Source organism: Panulirus ornatus, chromosome 9 (genome assembly GCF_036320965.1).
Source record: "Panulirus ornatus isolate Po-2019 chromosome 9, ASM3632096v1, whole genome shotgun sequence".
Lineage (NCBI taxonomy): Eukaryota > Metazoa > Arthropoda > Malacostraca > Decapoda > Palinuridae > Panulirus > Panulirus ornatus.
Window position 1 is genome coordinate 59,794,055 of NC_092232.1, and position 24,270 is coordinate 59,818,324.

Consider the following 24,270-nt stretch of genomic DNA (forward strand, 5'->3'; position numbering starts at 1 on the left):
TCTCTCTCTCTCTCTCTCTCTCTCTCTCTCTCTCTCTCTCTCTCTCTCTCTCTCTCTCTCTGGAGGTTTGTATGTTCTATGAAGATGTGCATTAATACGCGCTTTGTTAACCTCTCTCTCTCTCTCTCTCTCTCTCTCTCTCTCTCTCTCTCTCTCTCTCTCTCTCTGGAGGTTTGTATGTTCTAAGAAGATGTGCATTAATACGTGCTTTGTTAACCTCTCTCTCTCTCTCTCTCTCTCTCTCTCTCTCTCTCTCTCTCTCTCTATATATATATATATATATATATATATATATATATATATATATATATATATATATATATATATATATAAACAAAATTATGGACATACATAGAAGATATTCCATCTGATTTTTTTGTTGTTTAATTATTTTCGTTTAGGTGTTATTTGTTGGACTTTCTAGGTCCTCTTATTTCTGTTTTTTTTTTTTCTTTTCTTTCTTTTTTTTTTTAATTTTCCAAAAGACGGAACAGAGGGGGCCAGGTGAGGATATTCCAAAAAAGGCCCAGTCCTCTGTTCTTAACGCTACCTCGCTAACGCGGGAAATGGCGAGTAGTTTAAAAAAAAAAAAGATATATATATATATATATATATATATATATATATATATATATATATATATATATATATATATATATATATATATATATATATATATATATATATATGTCTATATATATATATATATATATATATATATATATATATATATTTTTTTTTTTTTTTTTTTTCTTTGTCGCTCTCCCGCGTTAGCGAGGTAGCGCAAGGAAAGAGACGAAAGAGATGGCCCAACCCACCCCCATACACAATGTATATACATACACGTCCACACACGGAAATATACATACCTATACATCTCAATATACACATTTATATACACACATAGACACATACATATATACCCATGCACACAATTCACACTGTCTGCCTTTATTCATTCCCATCGCCATCTCGCCACACATGGAATACCATCCCCCTCCCCCTCATGTGTGCGAGGTAGCACTAGGAAAAGATAACAAAGGCCCCATTCACTCACACTCAGTCTCTAGCTGTCATGCAATAGTGTCCGAAACCACAGCTCCCTTTCCACATCCAGGCCCCACATAACTTTCCATGGTTTACCCCAGACTCTTCACATGCCCCGATTCAATGCACGTCAACCCCGGTATATATATATATATATATATATATATATATATATATATATATATATATATATATATATATATATATATATATATATATATATATATATATATATATTGAGTGTGTGTGTGTGTGTGTGCCCTATACTATATTTTTGAATCTGAGGTACCCAGTTACAGGAAGCTTCACTATATTTCTGCACTTCTGGGATATGAAAGTTTACTTCGTCAATCAAAACACGAAGGAAAGCACCAACTCGGTATCTCTAGCGTTACAATATCAGAGTTTACCAGGTCAGCCCAAACCCCACAGAAGACACTACTCTCAAAATGACTGTAATTCAGAGAAGAGACGTGGAAATTCTCGTCTCCCAAGCACAGGTGGTCTTGGGTGCTGGGGGGAACGGGAAGGCCTTCCTTGTTCCGTGGCAGGAGGAAAGAGCCGTGCTGAAGGTCTCTCACAAAGCTGAGGATAACAAACTCATGCAAGAGGCCCAACACATGGCTCACCTTGAAGGAGCCGGAGGTGTCCCTAGGCTTTATGCTACCTGCGAAAACCCACCGTCCATTGTGATGAGCTACGCGGGCCGATCGACTCTCGAGGATGTCTTGAGGGGCAACAATCCACAAGGTCGCTTCGATCTCCTGCAGCTGGCACTGATGGTTGGACACAGACTGCAGGAGATGCACGACAAAGGGATAATCCACAATGATCTGAAGAACGATAATGTGATCGTGAGCGGCGATCCTCAGGCGCCCCAAGTGAGCATCATTGATCTGGGGTTTGCCTGTGTCGAACACCAGAACCTGGGCCTCAACTCCTCTCCTGGTAAATGCCTATGGATTGCGCCAGAGGTGAGGTCTGGCCAACCCAGCACCACGGCGTCTGACGTGTACTCCTATGCTTTCCTCCTGAGTCAGATTATCAAACAAGTTTACCGGAGTCGCCGCTCACGCTTGGCCACTATTGTCAAACAGGCTAAAAAGGAGGATCCCTCTGCTCGACCCACATTGGACCTTATTATGAAAGACTTGCAATATGCCATCGACAGGAGTTTGGCAGCATGAAGGAATGTCCAGAATATCCAGGCCGATAAACCTTTGCTGACGACATAGCCAATATATATATATATATATATATATATATATATATATATATATATATATATATATATATATATATATATATATATATATATATATATATATATATATATATGTATATATATATATATATATATATATATATATATATATATATATATATATATATATATATATATATATATATATATATATATATATATATATACAAACTACATTGCAACTTACATATAAATAGAAACATCAAGCTTCACTATATTAACTTTACTATATTCAAATATAAACAAGGTCTAACCGAGGTTACTTGGTTCAGCAAGACGTGAGAATGTCATCAATTGGCCCTCCAGCCCTGGGTTGAAATTGTCGTTCTGACGTATTTCGAGTTCAGTGCTGATACAGGACTATTGATTAAAGGACTATCTTCTTAGTCTGTGTAACTTCGCCTGACCCAATCCACGTCTTCAATGGCTTTCTGTTACTACAAACGGGATTACAAAGGAAAGGCTTCCTTTGTTAGTTTCATGAATACCTTCGTTCAAATGAAGGGAAAGACTATTACTATGAAGCGGTACCTTATCAGCAGGAAAGAGCTGCAGCAACGGTATGAAAGTTACTGCAAGATACATAACGAGCCCGTGGCTTCCAACGTAAACATCGGCCGCCATTTGGGTTCACTCGGCATCATGTGTGACACCAAGATTGGACCCGTTGGGAAACAGGAACGATACTATTCTGGTATCATGTGGCTCGATGGCGCAGGATCACCAACTGAAATGCAAAGAAAATGGAGAAAGCCGCCCAAACGTATCATGAAGGCCGTGCAAGAGAAGATCGAGAGGAATCGGTTGAGAGACGATATCGCTCACAGTATATTGAAATTTATGCCCAAGACTTCCCCTGATCTCCAGACACAGCCAGCCACAGAGACCACCAGCCCCGCTTCCCAGAAACAGCCAGTCACAGAGACCACCAGCCCTGCTTCCCAGACACAGCAAGTCACAGAGACCACCAGCCCCGCTTCCCAGACACAGCAAGTCACAGAGACCACCAGCCCTGCTCCCCAGACACAGCCAGACACACAGCCCACCAGCCCCGTCCCCCACACAGAGCCACAAGATCTTGATATTGAGGAAGCAAATGAATTTCTCGATGATTTTTTGCTTTCACTGGAGAAGAACTGATGAGTTCCTTATAGACAAGACAAAATGTTAAAAAAGGAATCTATATAAGTTAACTTATGGAGTGAGATCTTTGACGGAGCTGTGCTGCCTATAGCACAGTCTACCAAAGGGTGATCTTTGCTGTCGTGCAGTAACCTCATGAGGGCGGAGTCCGGCTACACTTTCTTTACCGAGGAAAAGATCTCTGCACTAATAGACAACTGTCCTAGCAACACTTATATGAGATGAATAGATGGATGCTCTAATGATCGAAAATATACAAGTGTTAGAAGGACTGACAACTATATACATTTGGTTAGCCAATCTTCATATGACTGGGGCTATTGTTCCCTCTAATTGATTCATTTTTCAAGATTAAGGAAAGTTATAATAAAAATATTGTATTGAGTTTCTCCGTTGGCGTCAGGGTAAACACCCATCCCCCCCGAAGCTTGGTTACCTTTCCGTGGTGGGGGGGACTTCATGGATTGGGCAGTAGCAACCATCGTTGGTTGCTTCTGTTCAATCCATGAACGAAAAACCAAGCATCTTGAACGTAATTGTCGTATAAAATCACTTGGTGTCAAAACTGACGCGAAAGCGGTTGTCTCAATTTTGTCAGAAATGTTTGTGCGTTTCGGCCTGATGGCGGGAGTCGGTTTGGCGCTGTGGTCATGAGGGAATACGAGGAAGATTGGCAACCGTCCCAGAAGTAGCTACAGTGAGGCCCAGCAGCTGTCCCTAATACTGTGGAAGGCACTCATGTAAGGTGTGCAGTGAGGCGCACCAGTAACAAGGGAAACGGACAACCAAAACAACAATCTTGATCATCAGGAGGCTATCCAATGCTCAGAGTAGATAAGGACGATTATTGTATGGCTTCGCTCAGAGGATGAAAATCTTAGTATACAAGCTAGGCTTTTAAAGTGTCTCAAATCTATGGAGAATAAACAAAAATCTATGAAATTATTTCTTATAATATAGTAACCTGTAATGAGGTTAGTGATTTTGTATATTTTATGCAACCTACGTTAACAAAGTTGATCAGGGAATTGGCCAGATATATATATATATATATATATATATATATATATATATATATATATATATATATATATATATATATATATATATATATATATATATATATATATATATATATATATAAATATATCATCTTGGTGTATGGGGGAATGCTTCACTAAGCTAAAGAGCTAAGCTAAGCCAAGAAAAACCCGGTAAATAAGGGAAGGCCTCTTTTACCAGTTGTGACCTTAACTGCTCCCACTTATTAAGATCTATCAATATACATACGTTCAGTCCTGAGTAACATTTCAAAATATGTAAGACATTCGTCTGTTTCATCTAGATGTAGAAATATAACTATACACGTGAGTAAGTATATTTATGTTTTGACATTTTTGTTTCTCTTTCCGTTTTTGAAGTTTATTAAGATTTCTCTCAAGAAAAAATATGACAAGATAACATGTTTTACGTGTGTCCATTATACATGTACCAGGAAGGTTTATGTTAGGTAAGACAGCACGGCCAACTGCGGCCCTAATACCGCGGGAACGTATCACTGGTCCGCGGAGGACCAATCACAGTAGCCACTGGACCGCAGAGGACCAATCATGAATCACGAGCAGCAGCGGTCCACCAATAGGAAGTCGACGCACAGTAGCGCTGCCCAAGTGGCTACCGGGGACACAATATGGAGGAGTGGCCACGCCTGGACACTGGCTCATCTGGGTCTATTTTCTTCCTTGCTCTTCATAATGCTAAACACAATATCTTTTCATCGTAGGTAATTTATTACCTCATTAACATTTTGTGTATATTTCTAGTAGTAAACTGGTATTCCTAATTTAATGCAGTTCTTGATAACTTTTGTCTATTTATGTTTTGATCTGAATTCCAGTTTGCTTACCAACATGTAAATGATAATGAGATTACTGACTGTATAAAAGCTGTATAAAATAAATCTATAGTTTTAGTGTTAATTTTAAGGTTGCTAAGATTCCTAACAAAATACATTCTAGAAATTACCTTTTTGTACAGTGCCTCCATATTACTATTGAAAGAAAAGTCATTATCAAGTAATTACATTCCTTCACAGATTCTACAAGTTCACCACTAACATATAAATGTACCTGAGCCACTGGTAAGCTAATGTGATTTACAATCATTGGTTTTGTTTTCTGAACATTGAGTTCAAGGTCATTATCATTACATCATAACGTAAAATGTTCAACTTCCGGATACACGTCATCATCATTTGTACATTGACTTAGGAGAACGGCATCATCTGCATACATAACTTGGCAACATGACACCAACACTCACTAGTATACTGGCTGACCACACCATCCACCTCTGTGCTCCACCTGGCCAACATGACACCAACACTCACTAGTATACTGGCTGACCACACCATCCACCTCTGTGCTCCACCTGGCCAACATGACACCAACACTCACTAGTATACATGCTGACCACACCATCCACCTCTGTGCTCCACCTGGCCAACACGACACCAACACTCACTAGTATACTGGCTGACCACACCATCCACCTCTGTGATCCACCTGGCCAACATGACACCAACACTCACTAGTATACTGGCTGACCACACCATCCACCTCTGTGCTCCACCTGGCCAACATGACACCAACACTTACTAGTATACTGGCTGACCACACCATCCACCTCTGTGCTCCACCTGGCCAACATGACACCAACACTCACTAGTATACTGGCTGACCACACCATCCACCTCTGTGCTCCACCTGGCCAACATGACACCAACACTCACTAGTATACATGCTGACCACACCATCCACCTCTGTGCTCCACCTGGCCAACATGACACCAACACTCACTAGTATACTGGCTGACCACACCATCCACCTCTGTGATCCACCTGGCCAACATGACACCAACACTCACTAGTATACTGGCTGACCACACCATCCACCTCTGTGCTCCACCTGGCCAACATGACACCAACACTCACTAGTATACTGGCTGACCACACCATCCACCTCTGTTCTCCACCTGGCCAACATGACACCAACACTCACCAGTATACTGGCTGACCACACCATCCACCTCTGTGATCCACCTGGCCAACATGACATCAACACTCACTAGTATACATGCTGACCACACCATCCACCTCTGTGCTCCACCTGGCCAACATGACACCAACACTCACTAGTATACTGGCTGACCACACCATCCACCTCTGTGATCCACCTGGCCAACATGACACCAACACTCACTAGTATACTGGCTGACCACACCATCCACCTCTGTGCTCCACCTGGCCAACATGACACCAACACTCACTAGTATACTGGCTGACCACACCATCCACCTCTGTGATCCACCTGGCCAACATGACACCAACACTCACTAGTATACTGGGTGACCACACCATCCACCTCTGTGCTCCACCTGGCCAACATGACACCAACACTCACTAGTATACTGGCTGACCACACCATCCACCTCCGTGCTCCACTTGTATTTGTTATCATGATATCCAATTTTTCATGTAAGAAATTGAACATATTGAGGCCTTCCTGTAAGGAAAACATTATTCCAGAGAATTTAGTTAGAATTGACGTTCATGTTATTAAGTTTATGCATCATTTTATGATGCTGAATGGCGTTAAAAGCGCTAGAAAAATCTACAAAATGTTGTATATCGGTAATATTAGATCTGTTCATATGATCGAGAACATAATCAATAAAGCACAGAGTTACATCCTCTACACCTCGATTTCTCGTATAAGCGAAATGAAAGCGATCGGTAAATTGTTGGACTTGTTGGTAAAGTTTGGTTTTCATAAACTTCTCAAAAAATTCGTCAAAATCAAAATCAAAGAGAATATATGTATCAGAGGTGAAGGAAACGAGAAGTGGGAGACCAGATTGGAGGTGGAAAGAAGGAGTGAAAAAGATTTTGAGTGATCGAGGCATAAACATGCAGGAGGGTGAAAGGCGTGCAAGGAATAGAGTGAATCGGAACGATTTAGTATACCGGGGTCGACGTGCTGTCAATGGATTGAACCAGGGCATGTGAAGCGTCTGGGGTAAACCATGGAAAGTTTTGTGGGGCCTGTGGGAGCTGTAGTTTCGGTGCATTATACATGACAGCTAGAGGCTGTGAGTGTGAAGGAATTTGGCCTTTGTTGTCTTTTCCCAGCGCTACCTCGCGCGCACGCGGGGTGAGGGGTTGTCATTTCATGTGTGGCGGGGTGGCGATGGAATAGAAGAAAACAGCATGTATGAATATGTACATGTGCATATATGTATATGTCTGTGCATGTATATGTATATATACGTTGAAATGTATAGGTATGTACATGTGCGTGTGTGGGCGTTTATGTATATACATGTGCATAAGAATAGGTTGGGCCATTCTTTCGTCTGCTTCCTTGCGCTACCTCGCTAACGCGGGTGACAGCAATAAAATATAACATATATATATATATATATATATATATTTGCTGTCTCCCGCGTTTGCGAGGTAGCGCAAGGAAACAGACGAAAGAAATGGCCCAACCCACCCCCATACACATGTACATACATACGTCCACACACGCAAATATACATACCTATACAGCTTTCCATGGTTTACCTCAGACGCTTCGCATGCCCTGATTCAATCCACTGACAGCACGTCAAAACCGGTATACCACATCGATCCAATTCACTCTATTCCTTGCCTTCCTTTCACCCTCCTGCATGTTCAGGCCCCGATCACACAAAATCTTTTTCACTCCATCTTTCCACCTCCAATTTGGTCTCCCTCTTCTCTTCGTTCCCTCCACCTCCGACACATATATCCTCTTGGTCAATCTTTCCTCACTCATTCTCTCCATGTGCCCAAATCATTTCAAAACACCCTCTTCTGCTCTCTCAACCACGCTCTTTTTATTTCCACACATCTCTCTTACCCTTACGTTACTTACTCGATCAAACCACCTCACACCACACATTGTCCTCAAACATCTCATTTCCAGCACATCCACCCTCCTGCGCACAACTCTATCCATGGCCCACGCCTCGCAACCATACAACATTGTTGGAACCACTATTCCTTCAAACATACCCAATTTTGCTTTCCGAGATAATGTTCTCGACTTCCACACATTCTTCAAGGCTCCCAAAATTTTCGGCCCCTCCCCCACCCTATGATTCACTTCCGCTTCCATTGTTCCATCCGCTGCCAGATCCATTCCCAGATATCTAAAACACTTTACTTCCTCCAGTTTTTCTCCATTCAAACTTACCTCCCAATTGACTTGACCCTCAACCCTACTGTACCTAATAACCTTGCTCTTATTCACATTTACTCTTAACTTTCTTCTTTCACACACTTTACTAAACTCAGTCACCAGCTTCTGCAGTTTCTCATATGAACCAGCCACCAGCGCTGTATCATCAGCGAACAACAACTGACTCACTTCCCAAGCTCTTTCATCCACAACAGACTTCATACTTGCCCCTCTTTCCAAAACTCTTGCATTCACCTCCCTAACAACCCCATCCATAAACAAATCAAACAACCATGGAGACATCACACACCCCTGCCGCAAACCTACATTCACTGAGAACCAATCATTTTCCTCTCTTCCTACACGTACACATGCCTTACATCCTCGATAAAAACTTTTCACTTCTTCTAACAACTTGCCTCCCACACCCTATATTCTTAATACCTTCCACAGAGCATCTCTATCAAGTCTATCATATGCCTTCTCGAGATCCATAAATGCTACATAAAAATCCATTTGCTTTTTTAAGTATTTCTCACATACATGCTTCAAAGCAAACACCTGATCCACACATCCTCTACCACTTCTGAAACCTCACTGCTCTTCCCCAATCTGATGCTTTGTACATGCCTTCACCCTCTCAATCAATACCCTCCCATATAATTTACCAGAAATACTCAACAAACTTATAACTCTGTAAATATATGTATATTTTTTTTTTCAAACTATTTGCCATTTCCCGCGTTAGCGAGGTAGCGTTAAGAACAGAGGACTGGGCCTTTTGGGGAATATCCTCACCAAATCCCCTTCTCTGTTCCTTCTTTTGGAAAAATAGAAAAAAAAACGAGAGGGGACGATTTTCTAGCCTCCCGCTCCCTCCCCTTTTAGTTGCCTTCTATGACACGCAAGGAATACGTGGGAAGTATTGTTTCTCCCCTATCCCCAGGGATAACATGTGATTTTATAGGCCATAATTTTTCTAGGGTACTTGTAAAAGAGGGAGTGATCAGACCATACCCAGAGAGCCTTCATTCAATGTTAAATCTTTAACTCCCCAAGGATACTGCTTCCTTACATAAATCAATGGGGATGCTTGCACATTATTCCCGTTAGATACTTAATTTTTCTGAAAAGATCCATCCTCTCTTGCATGCTGATGGATTTACTCTGTCTACTGATGCAGAACTAACTTTTGAGAACTTAAAGATATTTCGGATTCGGTGGTAAAAGCTATTGACCCTACGTCTCCTTTCACTATGGAAACCGATGCTTCAGGCCATGCTATAACTGCTACACTATCTCAGGATGGTCGTCCAGTAGCATTCTTCTCTCATACTCTTTCTAATAGTGAACAGAAACATTCCCCTGAAGAGAAAGAAGCATATGCCTTAGTAAAAGCCCTTAGAAAGTGGAAACACTATCTTGTTGGACATCACTTTAAGCTTATTACAGATCAGCTCGGTGTGGAGTTCATGTTCGACCCTAAATCTGCTAGCAAAATCAAAAACCATATTGTGTGCTGCCCAGGTAAAGAAGATACTCCTGCTGATGCACTCTCACATGTGTGTGGTGCTACTACTACAGATAAACTCGGAACTACATGAAAACCTTTGCCACCCCGGAGTGTTTTGAATGGTGCTTTTGTCCGTGGTTGAAATCTGCCCTATTCTATCGATGATGATAAAAGAATCACTGCCTCGTCAAATATGCTCTGAACTCAAACTTCAGTTCTACAAATCGGACTCTGGCCTACTGATTAAGGCAACCCAGCTGTACAAAAGGCTGAACTTGGATTTTAAAGGCCCACTTCCATCACAATCAAGAAACACTGTCCTTGATGAATTCTCATGGTTTCCAATTGTCTTCCCTAGCCCTAACATGACTACCAGAACTGTTATCAGATGTTTGATACAGATGTTTGCCATGTTTGTTATGCCAGCAAATATCCACTCTGACAAAGGTGTGACTTCATGTCAGGAGAGCTAAAGGATTTTGCATAATAGAAATGGGTAGCTACCAGTCGTACTACTCCCTACAACCCTAGGGGTAATGACAGGTCAAAAGGTATATTGGAATTATATGGAAGATCATAATGCTGGCTCTCAGAACAGAGAACCTTGATGTATCTCAGTGGGAAACAGTTCTCCCAGATGCACTCCATTCTATCTGATCATTGTTGTGCACTTCTACTAACTGTTCACCGCACTAGCATTTCTTTCAGCATTCTAGGAGGTCAACATCAGGCTGAATATTACCTACAAGGCTCATTCATAAAATCCCGGCCCCCTTAAAGACAGCAAACGTGGGATAGCAAGAACAATCCCTGGTGGGTGAGGTTGAAATATTGGAAGCCAATCTTGAGTATGCCTATGTCAAGCTTCCAGATGGTAGAGTAACTACCATTTCATTATGTCAAGCTTCCAGATGGCAGAGTAACTACCATTTCATTATGTCAAGCTTCCAGATGGCAGAGTAACTACCATTTCATTATGTCAAGCTTCCAGATGGCAGAGTAACTACCATTTCATTATGTCAAGCTTCCAGATGGCAGAGTAACTACCATTTCATTATGTCAAGCTTCCAGATGGCAGAGTAACTACCATTTCATTATGTCAAGCTTCCAGATGGCAGAGTAACTACCATTTCATTATGTCAAGCTTCCAGATGGCAGAGTAACTACCATTTCATTATGTCAAGCTTCCAGATGGCAGAGTAACTACCATTTCATTATGTCAAGCTTCCAGATGGCAGAGTAACTACCATTTCATTATGTCAAGCTTCCAGATGGTAGAGTAACTACCATTTCATTAAGGCATCATGCACCTTTGACTGGTGACAGAAGTGACAGTGTGTATACTAATCCCTCTGAGTCTCAGCCACTGAACAATCAAGAAATATCAGATATTGGTGACAACCTGGAGCCTCCATGTCAAGAAAGCACCACTCAGAAACATCCTACTATGTCTGATCAAATGTCTTCACCAGTGCAAGTTTATAGATCTGAGAGAGCATGACATGCCCCTAAACATCTCTAAGATTATTCCTTGTGAACTTTGTTACAGGTGGGAAAGAATGTGGTAATATGTGAAACTGTAAACTGTCATGACTTTACATTTGAAATCCCTCAGTAATTGTTTACGTTAAGAGCCCATGTCATTCGCCAACTCAAACAACCTGAGTATCTTGTAAACACAGGTTGGCTATATATATATATATATATATATATATATATATATATATATATATATATATATATATATATATATATATATATATATATATATATATATATATATATATATATAATAATTAGTTGATAGAAACGAATAAACGTAGCTAGGAGGCCATTTGGCAAACATGCGATTGTCCAAGACAGACAACTAGTGTATCATAGACTTATTATGTGGACAAGAAGGCGAATTGTTTGCAAAACTAATCAACGTGCCTGACGCACTGCGCGGAGTTGCTCCTTCTTACGTGGGCATAGTCCAGATACAGCAACATGTCTACCTTTACAGTTGACACACTTCGCTGCCTGAACCTTGCACACACCTAAACCATGACCAGTTTCCGCGCATTGACTACAGGTTTGGTGGGGTTCTTTACAGTTCTTAGTCTCATGTCCGTATTTCAGACATTTGAAACATTGTTGTACGTCGAGATGTTCATCTTTCTTCAGGGATTTTGCTGGCACAGAGATCATGGGGAACAGGACTCCCCTGGAGAGCTGGCGATCGGCCTCGGTCGGGTTTGAACATTGTATCTTTATTGATCTGGAGTTATTCGGTTTATAGAGGTTGATGACATTAACGTCATTGTTTTCGCCATTGATGGCTTCAACAATCTCCGAAGGGCTGAGGGACAAGATGGATGCATCAACATTGTAGGCAATAATAGTACATCTAGCTTGAAGGGGCAGCGGTCCTGAACGATTTGGTAGTTTTTTTAGCTAGTTCATCAAGGAGAGGCTTAGATAGGATTCTATCTAAATCACTATCTTTGCCCAAGCAAATCTTAAACTGGTATTTGTTCGAGGGGAATTGAATGACTCTAGTAGGACGGATCTCAGTGGTTTAACTTAAAGACGATGGACAGGAGTTCGAACGTGGAAGGAGGGGGACAATCAGTTTTGAGGGATTTTAGACGTATGTCGGGCGGCATGTTGGTGGCATCAGTGTCCTAGTGCGAGAAAACGTGAGTGAGGGAGGCTCGACGGTCCAAGGTAGGGGAGAGGTAAGAGATAGTGTGAGGGTCTCCACCCCGTCAGGTGAGAACAGGTCCACTCCAGCCTCCACTCCTCAGGAAAATGAGTTTTCCAGAATGGGGTGGGGAAGCTGGGGTAGAGATTGCTCAAGCCAAACGGTCGAGAGATGGATGATGGATGATAAAAAATAGAAAATAAAAAAGACATGTGAAGATGGAGTGGAGGCAACGCGGGGGTGTGGGGAGCAGCGAGGGTGGTGAGGGAACAGCCTGCCGGCGTCGTCACCGTAACGGTCTCCCGCGGGAAGGACCAACGCGGGAGGCAACGTTACAATCCACTTCTTTCTTCGGTCTTCTCTCTTTTGTCTTCTTTCTTCTGTCTTCGTGGGATCTGGCGGTTAATCCTCCATCAACCACGTGGTTAACACATGGCCGAGATGTCGTTAAGATTAACATATCTAACATAAAGATTTCTATTTTGCAGATGAATGTTTTACGTGTAGAAATTTGTAATATCTTCAATACCATAAAGATAATTGTGTCATTATCTATGTTGCAGGCTTTTCATCCGGGTTTTACACACTGAAAAAAGTATTGTTTAGAGAAAAGTAATGTAATTATTATTAACACAAGGGTCATGGATTCTAAGTTATGAGTTTCTATTCTTCAAAATGTTAGCATCATCCACTGAGAAAACTTTGAAAAAACAGACTTTTATTTTGTGTGATGAGAACTAATGAAAGATTATTTACATTTTCCTTAAGAATATTCTTTATGAGTCAAATGAAAGTATTTTGTTAGATAAAAAAACTTCAGTAACAACGAGAGATAAACAATCAATGATCATAAACTTTATCTTTGATGAATTAAAGTTCATCAAATGACAGATAAAGATTATTATATACAATTTCCAACAATCTTATTGACATCATAAAACCAAATATGATTCATAAATTTTTCAAATCATCAAAAGTAAAAAGAAGAAGTCGTCCGGAGGTAACTTGTTACCCCCGGCGTAAACACTTATTGGCGGAATCCGGTAACACCTCTTGAATAGCATGTGGAAGACAGAGTAGAGTGGCTAGGCTGTGGAGCATGTTCTCCACTTCAACTGACTAATGATATGTTAAGACAACACAAACCACATACATCCATTGTGAGGATGGAATTAGGGATGAAACATCTATAACTAGAAAGGTTAAAGATACAAAGATGGTGAAATACCTTTACCTGGGATCAGTAGCACCTGTGGCAATGGACACACCTTTGTAATGCTTGATCACTTACAACTGATCAACTTTAATACGAAAGTCTTAGGTTTTGTCCCTCAGGAAAACTTTTTATAAATATTTATAAAACACATATATATGTTAGATATACACTATCTCTAGAATATATCTTTACCTGGGACGTGTAACACTTGTGTGGATAGACACAACTTTGTAATGCATGATCCATTACACGAAATGAACTTCACTAACGAAGAGTTATACAACGCGTCGCTGGAGAACATTAATCAAATACCTATACAGAATTTTTGTTAGATAAAAGACATTCTTGGTAGTAAACATAAGAAATGATGACGAAAGAAAAGGTACGTTGAGAGAAATATTTTGTTAAAAGATGAAATACTCCTGCCTTAAACTAGCTCTTTTTTTTTTTTTTTCAGATACCCAGAGGAAAATATGTTTTGTGGTTTGTTTATATATATGGTTATGTTTTTCACAACTTTTTTGATATTTAATCTTTTAGGATTCAAGCTTAAAGATCTTGGTTCTGAACAACCATTATAATGCAACACAATACATATTTATCATAAACAATTCATTTATCACAATAACCACTATGTTTGTACCAGAGTCTTTAAGTCCTCAATCACGTTTGGTAATATATAAGAAAATTTTCCGCCACTGACAAGTGGCTCCGTGGTGTAGTGGTTAACACATCTGTCTCGTAAACAGTTGGTCCGGGTTCGATTCCCGGCGGGGCCTTTGTTTTAAGTATTTTTTGTGATCATAAATACTCGTAGGCAGGTTCTCTGTCTCTCTCTCTGTCTCTCTCTCTCTCTCTCTCTCTCTCTCTCTCTCTCTCTCTCTCTCTCTCTCTCTCTCTCTCTCTATCAGCCGACGGACAAGTTGATATGCACAGGGTGGGTGGGTGTGTGGGTGGGGTGCAGAGTGGCTCGCCGTCATATGGCAAGAACTTCATCGCTCTCACTCAGTCACGCAATCTACATCCATAGTGGCTGGCTGGGAGAGAGAGAGAGAGAGAGAGAGAGAGAGTTCTGGCTTATGGATTCATCTAACAAGATTTTGTCAAAAAGGCAGGGCAAGCGCGTAACGCTCTCCGCAGAGAAATATATTGTCACCAAGAAAAAGATCAAAGTGGTGGAAGTAAGGTGTTGTGATGTGTTATGTCTGGGAAGGAGAGGTTGTATGTTTGTGGAGTGAGAGCCAGCAGACAACGTCTGGGTGAGACAGGAAGGTAAGAAAGTTGCCTGAGTCAGAGGAGTGGTAATTAACAGCCACTAAAATGCCACGTGGTGCCTGGAAACTGTAGTGACGTAAGTGACATGGGGGCCTGCATGGGTCTGCTGGTGGTGGCGGGGTTGTCGTCAGAGACCAAATATAAATGTTGATGTTGCATGACATTAAGGTGAGGCTGTTGTGTGGTGTGGCGGGAAAGGTAGTATAATATTGGAAGCTGGTAATGTGGTATCGTACTCAGGCATGAAGCTCTGAAAGATCTGTGTGGCTGAACACGACGGTGCGACCTTCAGGTATTATGATGGTCTGACCTTTGACCTGACCATTAAGGTTATACGTGCATGTATGTACGTAACCGTAAGTATGTTTTCCTTTGTTATCATGCGTTTGCAGAATACATTTAACTGGCTGGTGACCTCAATGGTGTCTGTGATAAGGCCTGGAGTCAACTTTTGGACCTACAAGCATGATAGAAAGTTCTGGAGGCAAGTGTAGAAAAAGAAATTCTTGTAAATATTTCATGTGTGCTTCCATCATGCAGACCACAGTGTTGTTGGGTCAGGCTGGAGGTTTGGAGTGGCAAAGGAGAGACTAGACTTGATGACTTGTGTAAGGGGACGAGAGACTGATAAGATAAGATAAGATAGATAAGATACTTTATTCGTCAAATTGTTATACAAAATGTAATACAAAATGAAATTCGTTTTGGCTTTAGAGCTCCTTAGTAGTTGTAAAAAAAAAAAAAAACTTAAAATATTAACAAGAAATATTGCATAGGTTATTTCATATAAAATGTTACTTTGCTATTATGTACATGCGATATCAGCTTGTCACCATCCCTGTCATGAACCATCACCTACAGTTATCATGAAACTTAAAGCTAGAAGTTATAGTGATGATAGATGATTGAAAAGCGTGGTACGTGGTACCTCTCCTCTCCTGCCTGACTCTCACCCCCAGCCCCTCTCTCCTCTCCTGCCTGACTCTTGTACCAAGCTTCTCTCTCCTGTCCTGCCTGACTGGTTGGTAAGGTTATTTAATGTATGTATGACTCATGGTGAGGTGCCTGAGGATTGGTGGAATGCTTTTATAGCGCCATTGTTCAAAGGCAAAGGGGATAAAGGTGAGTGCTCAAATTACAGAGGTATAAGTTTGTTGAGTATTCATGGAGATTATATGGGAGAGTATTGATTGAGAGGGTGAAGGTATGCACAGAGCATCAGATTGGGAAAGAGCAGTGTGGTTTCAGAAGTGGTAGAGGATGTGTGGATCAGATGTATGCTTTGAAAAATGTATGTGAGAAATACTCAGAAAAGCAAATGGATTTGTATGTGGCATTCATGGATCAGGAGACGGCATATGATAGAGCTGATAGTGATGGTCTGTGGAAGGTATTAAGAATATATGGTGTGGGAGGCAAGTTGTTAGAAGCAGCGAAAGTTTTCATCGAGGATGTAAGGCATGTCTTCGAGCAGGAAAAGAGGAAAGTGATTGGTTGTCAATGAATGTCGGTCTGCGGGGTTGTTAGGGAGGTGAATGCAAGAGTTTTGGAGAGAGAGAGGCAAGTATGAAGTCTGTTGTGGATGAGAGAGCTTGGGAAGTGAGTCAGTTGTTGTTCGCTGATGATACAGCGCTGGTGGCTGATTCGGGTGAGAAACTGCAGAAACTGGTAAATGAGTTTGGTAAAATGTGTGAAAGAAGAAAGCTGGGAGTAAATGTGAATAAGAGCAAGGTTATTAGGTACAGTAGGGGTGAGGGACAAGTCAGTTGGGAGGTACATTTGAATGGAGAAAAACTGGAGGAAGTGAAGTGTTTTAGATATCTGGGAGTTGATTCGGCAGCGGATGGAACCTTGTAAGCGGAAGTGAGTCATAGGGTGGGGGAGGGGGTTAAAGTTCTGGGAGTGTTAGAAATGTGTGGATGGTGAGAACGTTATCTCGGAAAGGAAAAATGGGTATGTTTGAAGGAATAGTGGTTCCAACAATGTTATATGGTTGCGAGGCGTGGGCTATAGATAGAATTGTGCGCAGGAGGGTGGATTTGTTGGAAATAAGATGTTTCAGGACAATATGTGTGTTAGGTGGTTTGATCGAGTAAGTAATGAAAGGGTAAGAGAGATGTGTGATAGTAAAAAGAGTGTGGTTGAGAGAGCAGAAGAGGGTGTTTTGAAATGGTTTGGTCACATGGAGAGAATGAGTGAGGAAAGATTGGCAAAGAGGATATATGTGTCAGAGGTGGAGGGAACGACTAGAAGTGGGAGACCAAATTGGAGGTCGAAAGACGGAGTGAAAAAAATTTTGAGTGATCGGGGCCTGAACATACAGAAGGGTGAAAGGCGTGTAAGGAATAGAGTGAATTAGAACGATGCGGTATACCGGGTTCGACGTACAGTCAATGGATTGAACCAGGGTGTGTGAAGCGTCTGGGGTAAAACATGGAAAGTTCTGTGGGGCCTGGATGTGGAAAGGGAGCTGTGGTTTCGTTGCATTATATCTGACAGCTAAAGACTGAGTGTTAACGAATGTGGCCTTTGTTGTCTTTTCCCAGTGCTACCTAGCACACATGCGGGGGGAGGGGGTTGTCATATTCATATGTGGCGGGGTGGCGACAGGAATGAATAAGGGCAGACAGTATGAATTATGTACTTGTGTATATAAGTATATGTCTGTTTGTGTATATATATGTATACGTTGAGATGTGTAGGCATGTATATGTGCGTGTGTGGACGCGTATGTATATACATGTGTATGTGGGTGGGTTTGGGCCATTTCTTTCGTCTGTTTCTTTGCGCCACCTCGCTAACGCGGGAGACAGCGTACTGTGTAGTTGACAACTCTTATATCATGTCCACCATGGTGAACAAATACGATGCTCGTAAATCTAATGATGACTCGGGTGAAGAAGAGGGTGGAAATCGCGACTCAAAGGAGACAGCAAAACCATTGCCATCAGTTGAAGTTAAGTGTGGGGAGCATAGAGTGCAGTATACTTATTGTATATGGTTCAGTCGTCGAGCACCAGGAAAGCAGACTACAACACAAAATTATGACCAGAACCTCAGGTTACTTGGAAGATTTGCATCAGTGGAACAGTTTTGGGGTTACGATAGTCGTTTAGTCCTTCCTGTTGACCTAACTTCACACTCGGATATACATAGTTTTAAAGATGGAATAAGGATATACATAGTTTTAAAGATGGAATAAAGCCCATGTGGGAAGATGTTGGGAATAAGAATGGGGGGAAATGGATTGTTCGTTTACGCCAAGGACTGGCTTCACGGTGTTGGGAGAATATGATATTGGCAATGCTAGGTAACAGTTCATGGTTGGAGATGAGATCTGTGGTGCTGTCATATCAGTGAGATTTCAGGAGGACATTATCTCTATCTGGAATCGAAGTGCACAGGACACAGTAACAACAGGACGAATCCGTGACACTTTGAAGCGAGTTCTTAACCTTCCTCCCAATACAGTTATGGAATATAAAACTCATAATGATTCTCTCAAGCACACCCACTCCTCGTCCAGCCTACTGCGGAAACCTGGCCCTCCCATGAGGCATGACCTGCACTGATGTTTCTATCCTCAAGCCACCCCCCAACCCACCCCCACCCCTGCTTGGAGAGAAGAGATTTTTGGGGAGGAGGAGGGAAGAGGTTGAGACAACCATCATGCTCTATGCATCTGTGTGAGTGAGAATATATCTGTGCCAAGTTGCAGTTGTGGTCATGTACATAGGTGATGTATGTTCTGAATTGTTTACAAAGCAACACATACCTTTTCTCTGATACATTTTTGAAAGCCGACACAGAATTACATGGGAATATCTAAGCTGTAATCCTTTTAAGAAATATATGTCTGTGAACTATACTTCAGCTTTATGCTTAACTCGCTAAAGCTTCTTCAAAGACATGCTTTTCAACCAGGCCCAAACAAGACAGTTAGACTACCAAAAATGGTAAATCAAACTACTGTCCACAATGTGTTTACCATCTTCAAGCAGTCTCTTGCTTTGGTTTAATCAATGAAAGTTTGGAAATAAGTTTAAAGTGATCGTGTTTTATCCCTAAGCGAAGTGTTTTTTTATCCTCAAGCAGCTCTTCCTTGGGTTTGATCAGTGGAATTTAGGAAATGAGTTTAAAGTGATAGTATTTTATCCCTGAGCAAAATATTTTTTGTGCCTCTTGGCAGCATATAAGCTGTTGGTCATTTACAGTTTGTCTTTACTGGGAAGAAGTATTTTGAAGCTAATTACAAAGTAATGGAAAAAAGTAATGCTCCTGGATTTTGTAAAAAAAAAAGAATGTTGTACCTTTTTCTTATGTAGATAGGCATATTTTGGTTTCAGGGGCCCCTTTGTGGGACGAAAATTACCAGAGCAATAGAAAGTCAAGGTGAAAGCTCAAGTGTTCCCTTTTATTTACAGGCATTTAGGATTTTATTATTTTATTATAGATAATAGGGAGGGTATACGACAAAGAGGTTATATGATGGATTGATTACTTATTATTTAATTACTTGTGCAGAAATGTGTTTTATGAGGTGCTATGGATATATGGGTGAATAGATGATTACTTATCCCTGGGGATAGGGGAGAAAGAATTCTTTCCACGTATTCCCTGCGTGTCGTAGAAGGCGACTAAAAGGGGAGGGAGCGGGTGGCTGGAAATCCTCCCCTCTTCTTTTTTTTTTTTTAATTTTCAAAAAGAAGGAACAGAGAAGAGGGCCAGGTGAGGATATTCCCTCAAAGGCCCAGTCCTCTGTTCTTAACCCTACTTCGCTGACGCGGGAAATGGCAAATAATATGAACGAAAGAAAAGAAAGAAAGATATATATATATATATATATATATATATATATATATATATATATATATATATATATATATATATATATATATATATATATATATATATATATATATATATATATATATATATATATATATATATATATATATTGTTACGAATTCAATACTTATTCAGGTAAGGTCGCCAGTAACATATGTTACAAATACTACTGTTCCTTGTCTTGCAAGGACGTTATAGATTTGTCAAGTTGCACAACTCAGGATAACACAATAATAATGTTATGGGATTGAATTAAAGACCAGCATTACATTAAATCTACTTATAATGAAAGAATTCAAGTGTACAAAGATAGGCACATAAATCAAGCATGAAACATTACGTTAACACTGATCATAAGAGTTAACATTGACTTGAGATAACATTCGTACATGACTTAACATTCCAGATAAGATTTCAAGCCAGGAGTTCTCTTTCCTCTAAGGCAGTTCTTCGATAACAGTACACTGATAATTATAACGGGCTTACAGCACAACACTTGGGTAATGGGCTTATAACACAGCAGGGCTTACAGGCTTACAACACAGCAGGACTTACAGCAAGGGTGGACCACTTACCTCGCTGAGCTAGAAAGAGAGAGACTCAGCGGGTGTCATGGGTATATATTACAGTAAAGACAAGCGTTCCCTGCTAGCTATACAACCTTACATTTTGATTGGCTATGAGCCTCAGAAATGTTCCGATTGGTTGGAGAATGCGTAGCTCAAAACTGCGTAGATCAACCTCCCTCTGGTAAGCCTGCAGCGATGACATGTCCAGTACGGTGGCGAAATATTCCGCAGCTGATGACAACTTACCCCCCCCCCCCCCCCCCCCCCCCCCCCCCGCCTCGGGGAAGGGTCGGGGTGCTCAAGGACAAATGACCATCTGGTTTCAAAATAAAATTAAAGTATTACGCCTAATGCTTGGTGTGAACTGACGTTCCGAGGACGTCTCAGAGGGAGGCCTTAATCCTCGTCCTGATAAGAAATAACATACACAAGGACACACACACGTTATATACACGAACATGTGAGCACAAACACACGTGTTCCGTAACAATATATATATATATATATATATATATATATATATATATATATATATTTTTTTTTTTTTTTTTTATTATACTTTGTCGCTGTCTCCCGCGTTTGCGAGGTAGCGCAAGGAAACAGACGAAAGAAATGGCCCAACCCCCCCCCATACACATGTATATACATACGTCCACACACGCAAATATACATACCTACACAGCTTTCCATGGTTTACCCCAGACGCTTCACATGCCTTGATTCAATCCACTGACAACACGTCAAACCCGGTATACCACATCGCTCCAACTCACTCTATTCCTTGCCCTCCTTTCACCCTCCTGCATGTTCAGGCCCCGATCACACAAAATCTTTTTCACTCCATCTTTCCACCTCCAATTTGGTCTCCCTCTTCTCCTCGTTCCCTCCACCTCCGACACATATATCCTCTTGGTCAATCTTTCCTCACTCATTCTCTCCATGTGCCCAAACCACTTCAAAACACCCTCTTCTGCTCTCTCAACCACGCTCTTTTTATTTCCACACATCTCTCTTACCCTTACGTTACTCACTCGATCAAACCACCTCACACCACACATTGTCCTCAAACATCTCATTTCCAGCACATCCATCCTCCTGCGCACAACTCTATCCATAGCCCACGCCTCACAACCATACAACATTGTTGGAACCACTATTCCTTCAAACATACCCATTTTTGCTTTCCGAGATAATGTTCTCGACTTCCACACATTCTTCAAGGCCCCCAGAATTTTCGCCCCCTCCCCCACCCTATGATCCACTTCCGCTTCCATGGTTCCATCCGCTGCCAGATCCACTCCCAGATATCTAAAACACTTCACTTCCTCCAGTTTTTCTCCATTCAAACTCACCTCCCAATTTACTTGACCCTCAACCCTACTGTACCTAATAACCTTGCTCTTATTCACATTTACTCTTAACTTTCTTCTTCCACACACTTTACCAAACTCAGTCACCAGCTTCTGCAGTTTATCACATCAATCAGCCACCAGCGCTGTATCATCAGCGAACAACAACTGACTCACTTCCCAAGCTCTCTCATCCCCAACAGACTTCATACTTGCCCCTCTTTCCAAAACTCTTGCATTTACCTCCCTAACAACCCCATCCATAAACAAATTAAACAACCATGGAGACATCACACACCCCTGCCGCAAACCTACATTCACTGAGAACCAATCACTTTCCTCTCTTCCTACACGTACACATGCCTTACATCCTCGATAAAAACTTTTCACTGCTTCTAACAACTTTCCTCCCACACCATATATTCTTAATACCTTCCACAGAGCATCTCTATCAACTCTATCATATGCCTTCTCCAGATCCATAAATGCTACATACAAATCCATTTGCTTTTCTAAGTATTTCTCACATACATTCTTCAAAGCAAACAGCTGATCCACACATCCTCTACCACTTCTGAAACCACACTGCTCTTCCCCAATCTGATGCTCTGTACATGCCTTCACCCTCTCAATCAATACCCTCCCATATAATTTACCAGGAATACTCAACAAACTTATACCTCTGTAATTTGAGCACTCACTCTTATCCCCTTTGCCTTTGTACAATGGCACTATGCACGCATTCCGCCAATCCTCAGGCACCTCACCATGAGTCATACATACATTAAATAACCTTACCAACCAGTCAACAATACAGTCACCCCCTTTTTTAATAAATTCCACTGCAATACCATCCAAACCTGCTGCCTTGCCGGCTTTCATCTCCCGCAAAGCTATCACTACCTCTTCTCTGTTTACCAAATCATTTTCCCTAACCCTCTCACTTTGCACACCACCTCGACCAAAACACCCTATATCTGCCACTCTATCATCAAACACATTCAACAAACCTTCAAAATACTCACTCCATCTCCCTCTCACATCACCACTACTTGTTATCACCTCCCCATTTGCGCCCTTCACTGAAGTTCCCATTTGCTCCCTTGTCTTACGCACTTTATTTACCTCCTTCCAGAACATCTTTTTATTCTCCCTAAAATTTAATGATAGTCTCTCACCCCAACTCTCATTTGCCCTTTTTTTCACCTCTTGCACCTTTCTCTTAACCTGTCTCTTTCTTTTATACATCTCCCACTCAATTGCATTTTTTCCCTGCAAAAATCGTCCAAATGCCTCTCTCTTCTCTTTCACTAATACTCTTACTTCTTCATCCCACCACTCACTACCCTTTCTATTCAACCCACCTCCCACTCTTCTCATGCCACAAGCATCTTTTGAGCAATCCATCACTGATTCCCTAAATACATCCCATTCCTCCCCCACTCCCCTTCCTTCCATTGTTCTCACCTTTTTCCATTCTGTACTCAGTCTCTCCTGGTACTTCCTCACACAGGTCTCCTTCTCAAGCTCACTTACCCTCACCACCCTCTTCACCCCAACATTCACTCTTCTTTTCTGAAAACCCATACAAATCTTCACCTTAGCCTCCACAAGATAATGATCAGACATCCCTCCAGTTGCACCTCTCAGCACATTAACATCCAAAAGTCTCTCTTTCGCACGCCTGTCAATTAACACGCAATCCAATAACGCTCTCTGGCCATCTCTCCTACTTACATAAGTATACTTATGTATATCTCGCTTTTTAAACCAGGTATTCCCAATCATCAGTCCTTTTTCAGCACATAAATCTACAAGCTCTTCACCATTTCCATTTACAACACTGAACACCCCATGTATACCAATTATTCCCTCAACTGCCACATTACTCACCTTTGCATTCAAATCACCCATCACTATAACCCGGTCTCGTGCATCAAAACCACTATCACACTCATTCAGCTGCTCCCAAAACACTTGCCTCTCTTGATCTTTCTTCTCATGCCCAGGTGCATATGCACCAATAATCACCCACCTCTCTCCATCAACTTATATATATATATATATATATATATATATATATATATATATATATA

General features: G+C 41.3%; 1 protein-coding gene, 1 non-coding gene and 1 pseudogene across 2 annotated transcripts; all 3 read left to right on the forward strand.

The window, feature by feature from the left end:
- The first annotated feature begins 1,496 nt into the window (after positions 1 to 1,496).
- LOC139750084 (uncharacterized) lies at positions 1,497 to 2,234 on the forward strand. Its single transcript, XM_071664418.1, has one exon. The coding sequence runs from the start codon at positions 1,497 to 1,499 to the stop codon at positions 2,232 to 2,234; it is 738 nt and encodes a 245-aa protein (XP_071520519.1).
- Positions 2,235 to 14,840: 12,606 nt separating this feature from the next.
- On the forward strand, positions 14,841 to 14,912 carry TRNAT-CGU (transfer RNA threonine (anticodon CGU)). The gene has a single exon. It is a non-coding gene; the product is annotated as a tRNA-Thr (tRNA).
- Positions 14,913 to 18,259: 3,347 nt separating this feature from the next.
- LOC139750085 (eukaryotic translation initiation factor 4E type 2 pseudogene) lies at positions 18,260 to 18,980 on the forward strand (annotated as a pseudogene).
- Positions 18,981 to 24,270: the final 5,290 nt, after the last annotated feature.

Excerpts from the sequence above, each read along its gene's own strand:
- LOC139750084 (XM_071664418.1), top strand. The coding sequence starts at position 1,497 with ATGACTGTAATTCAGAGAAGAGACGTGGAAATTCTCGTCTCCCAAGCA.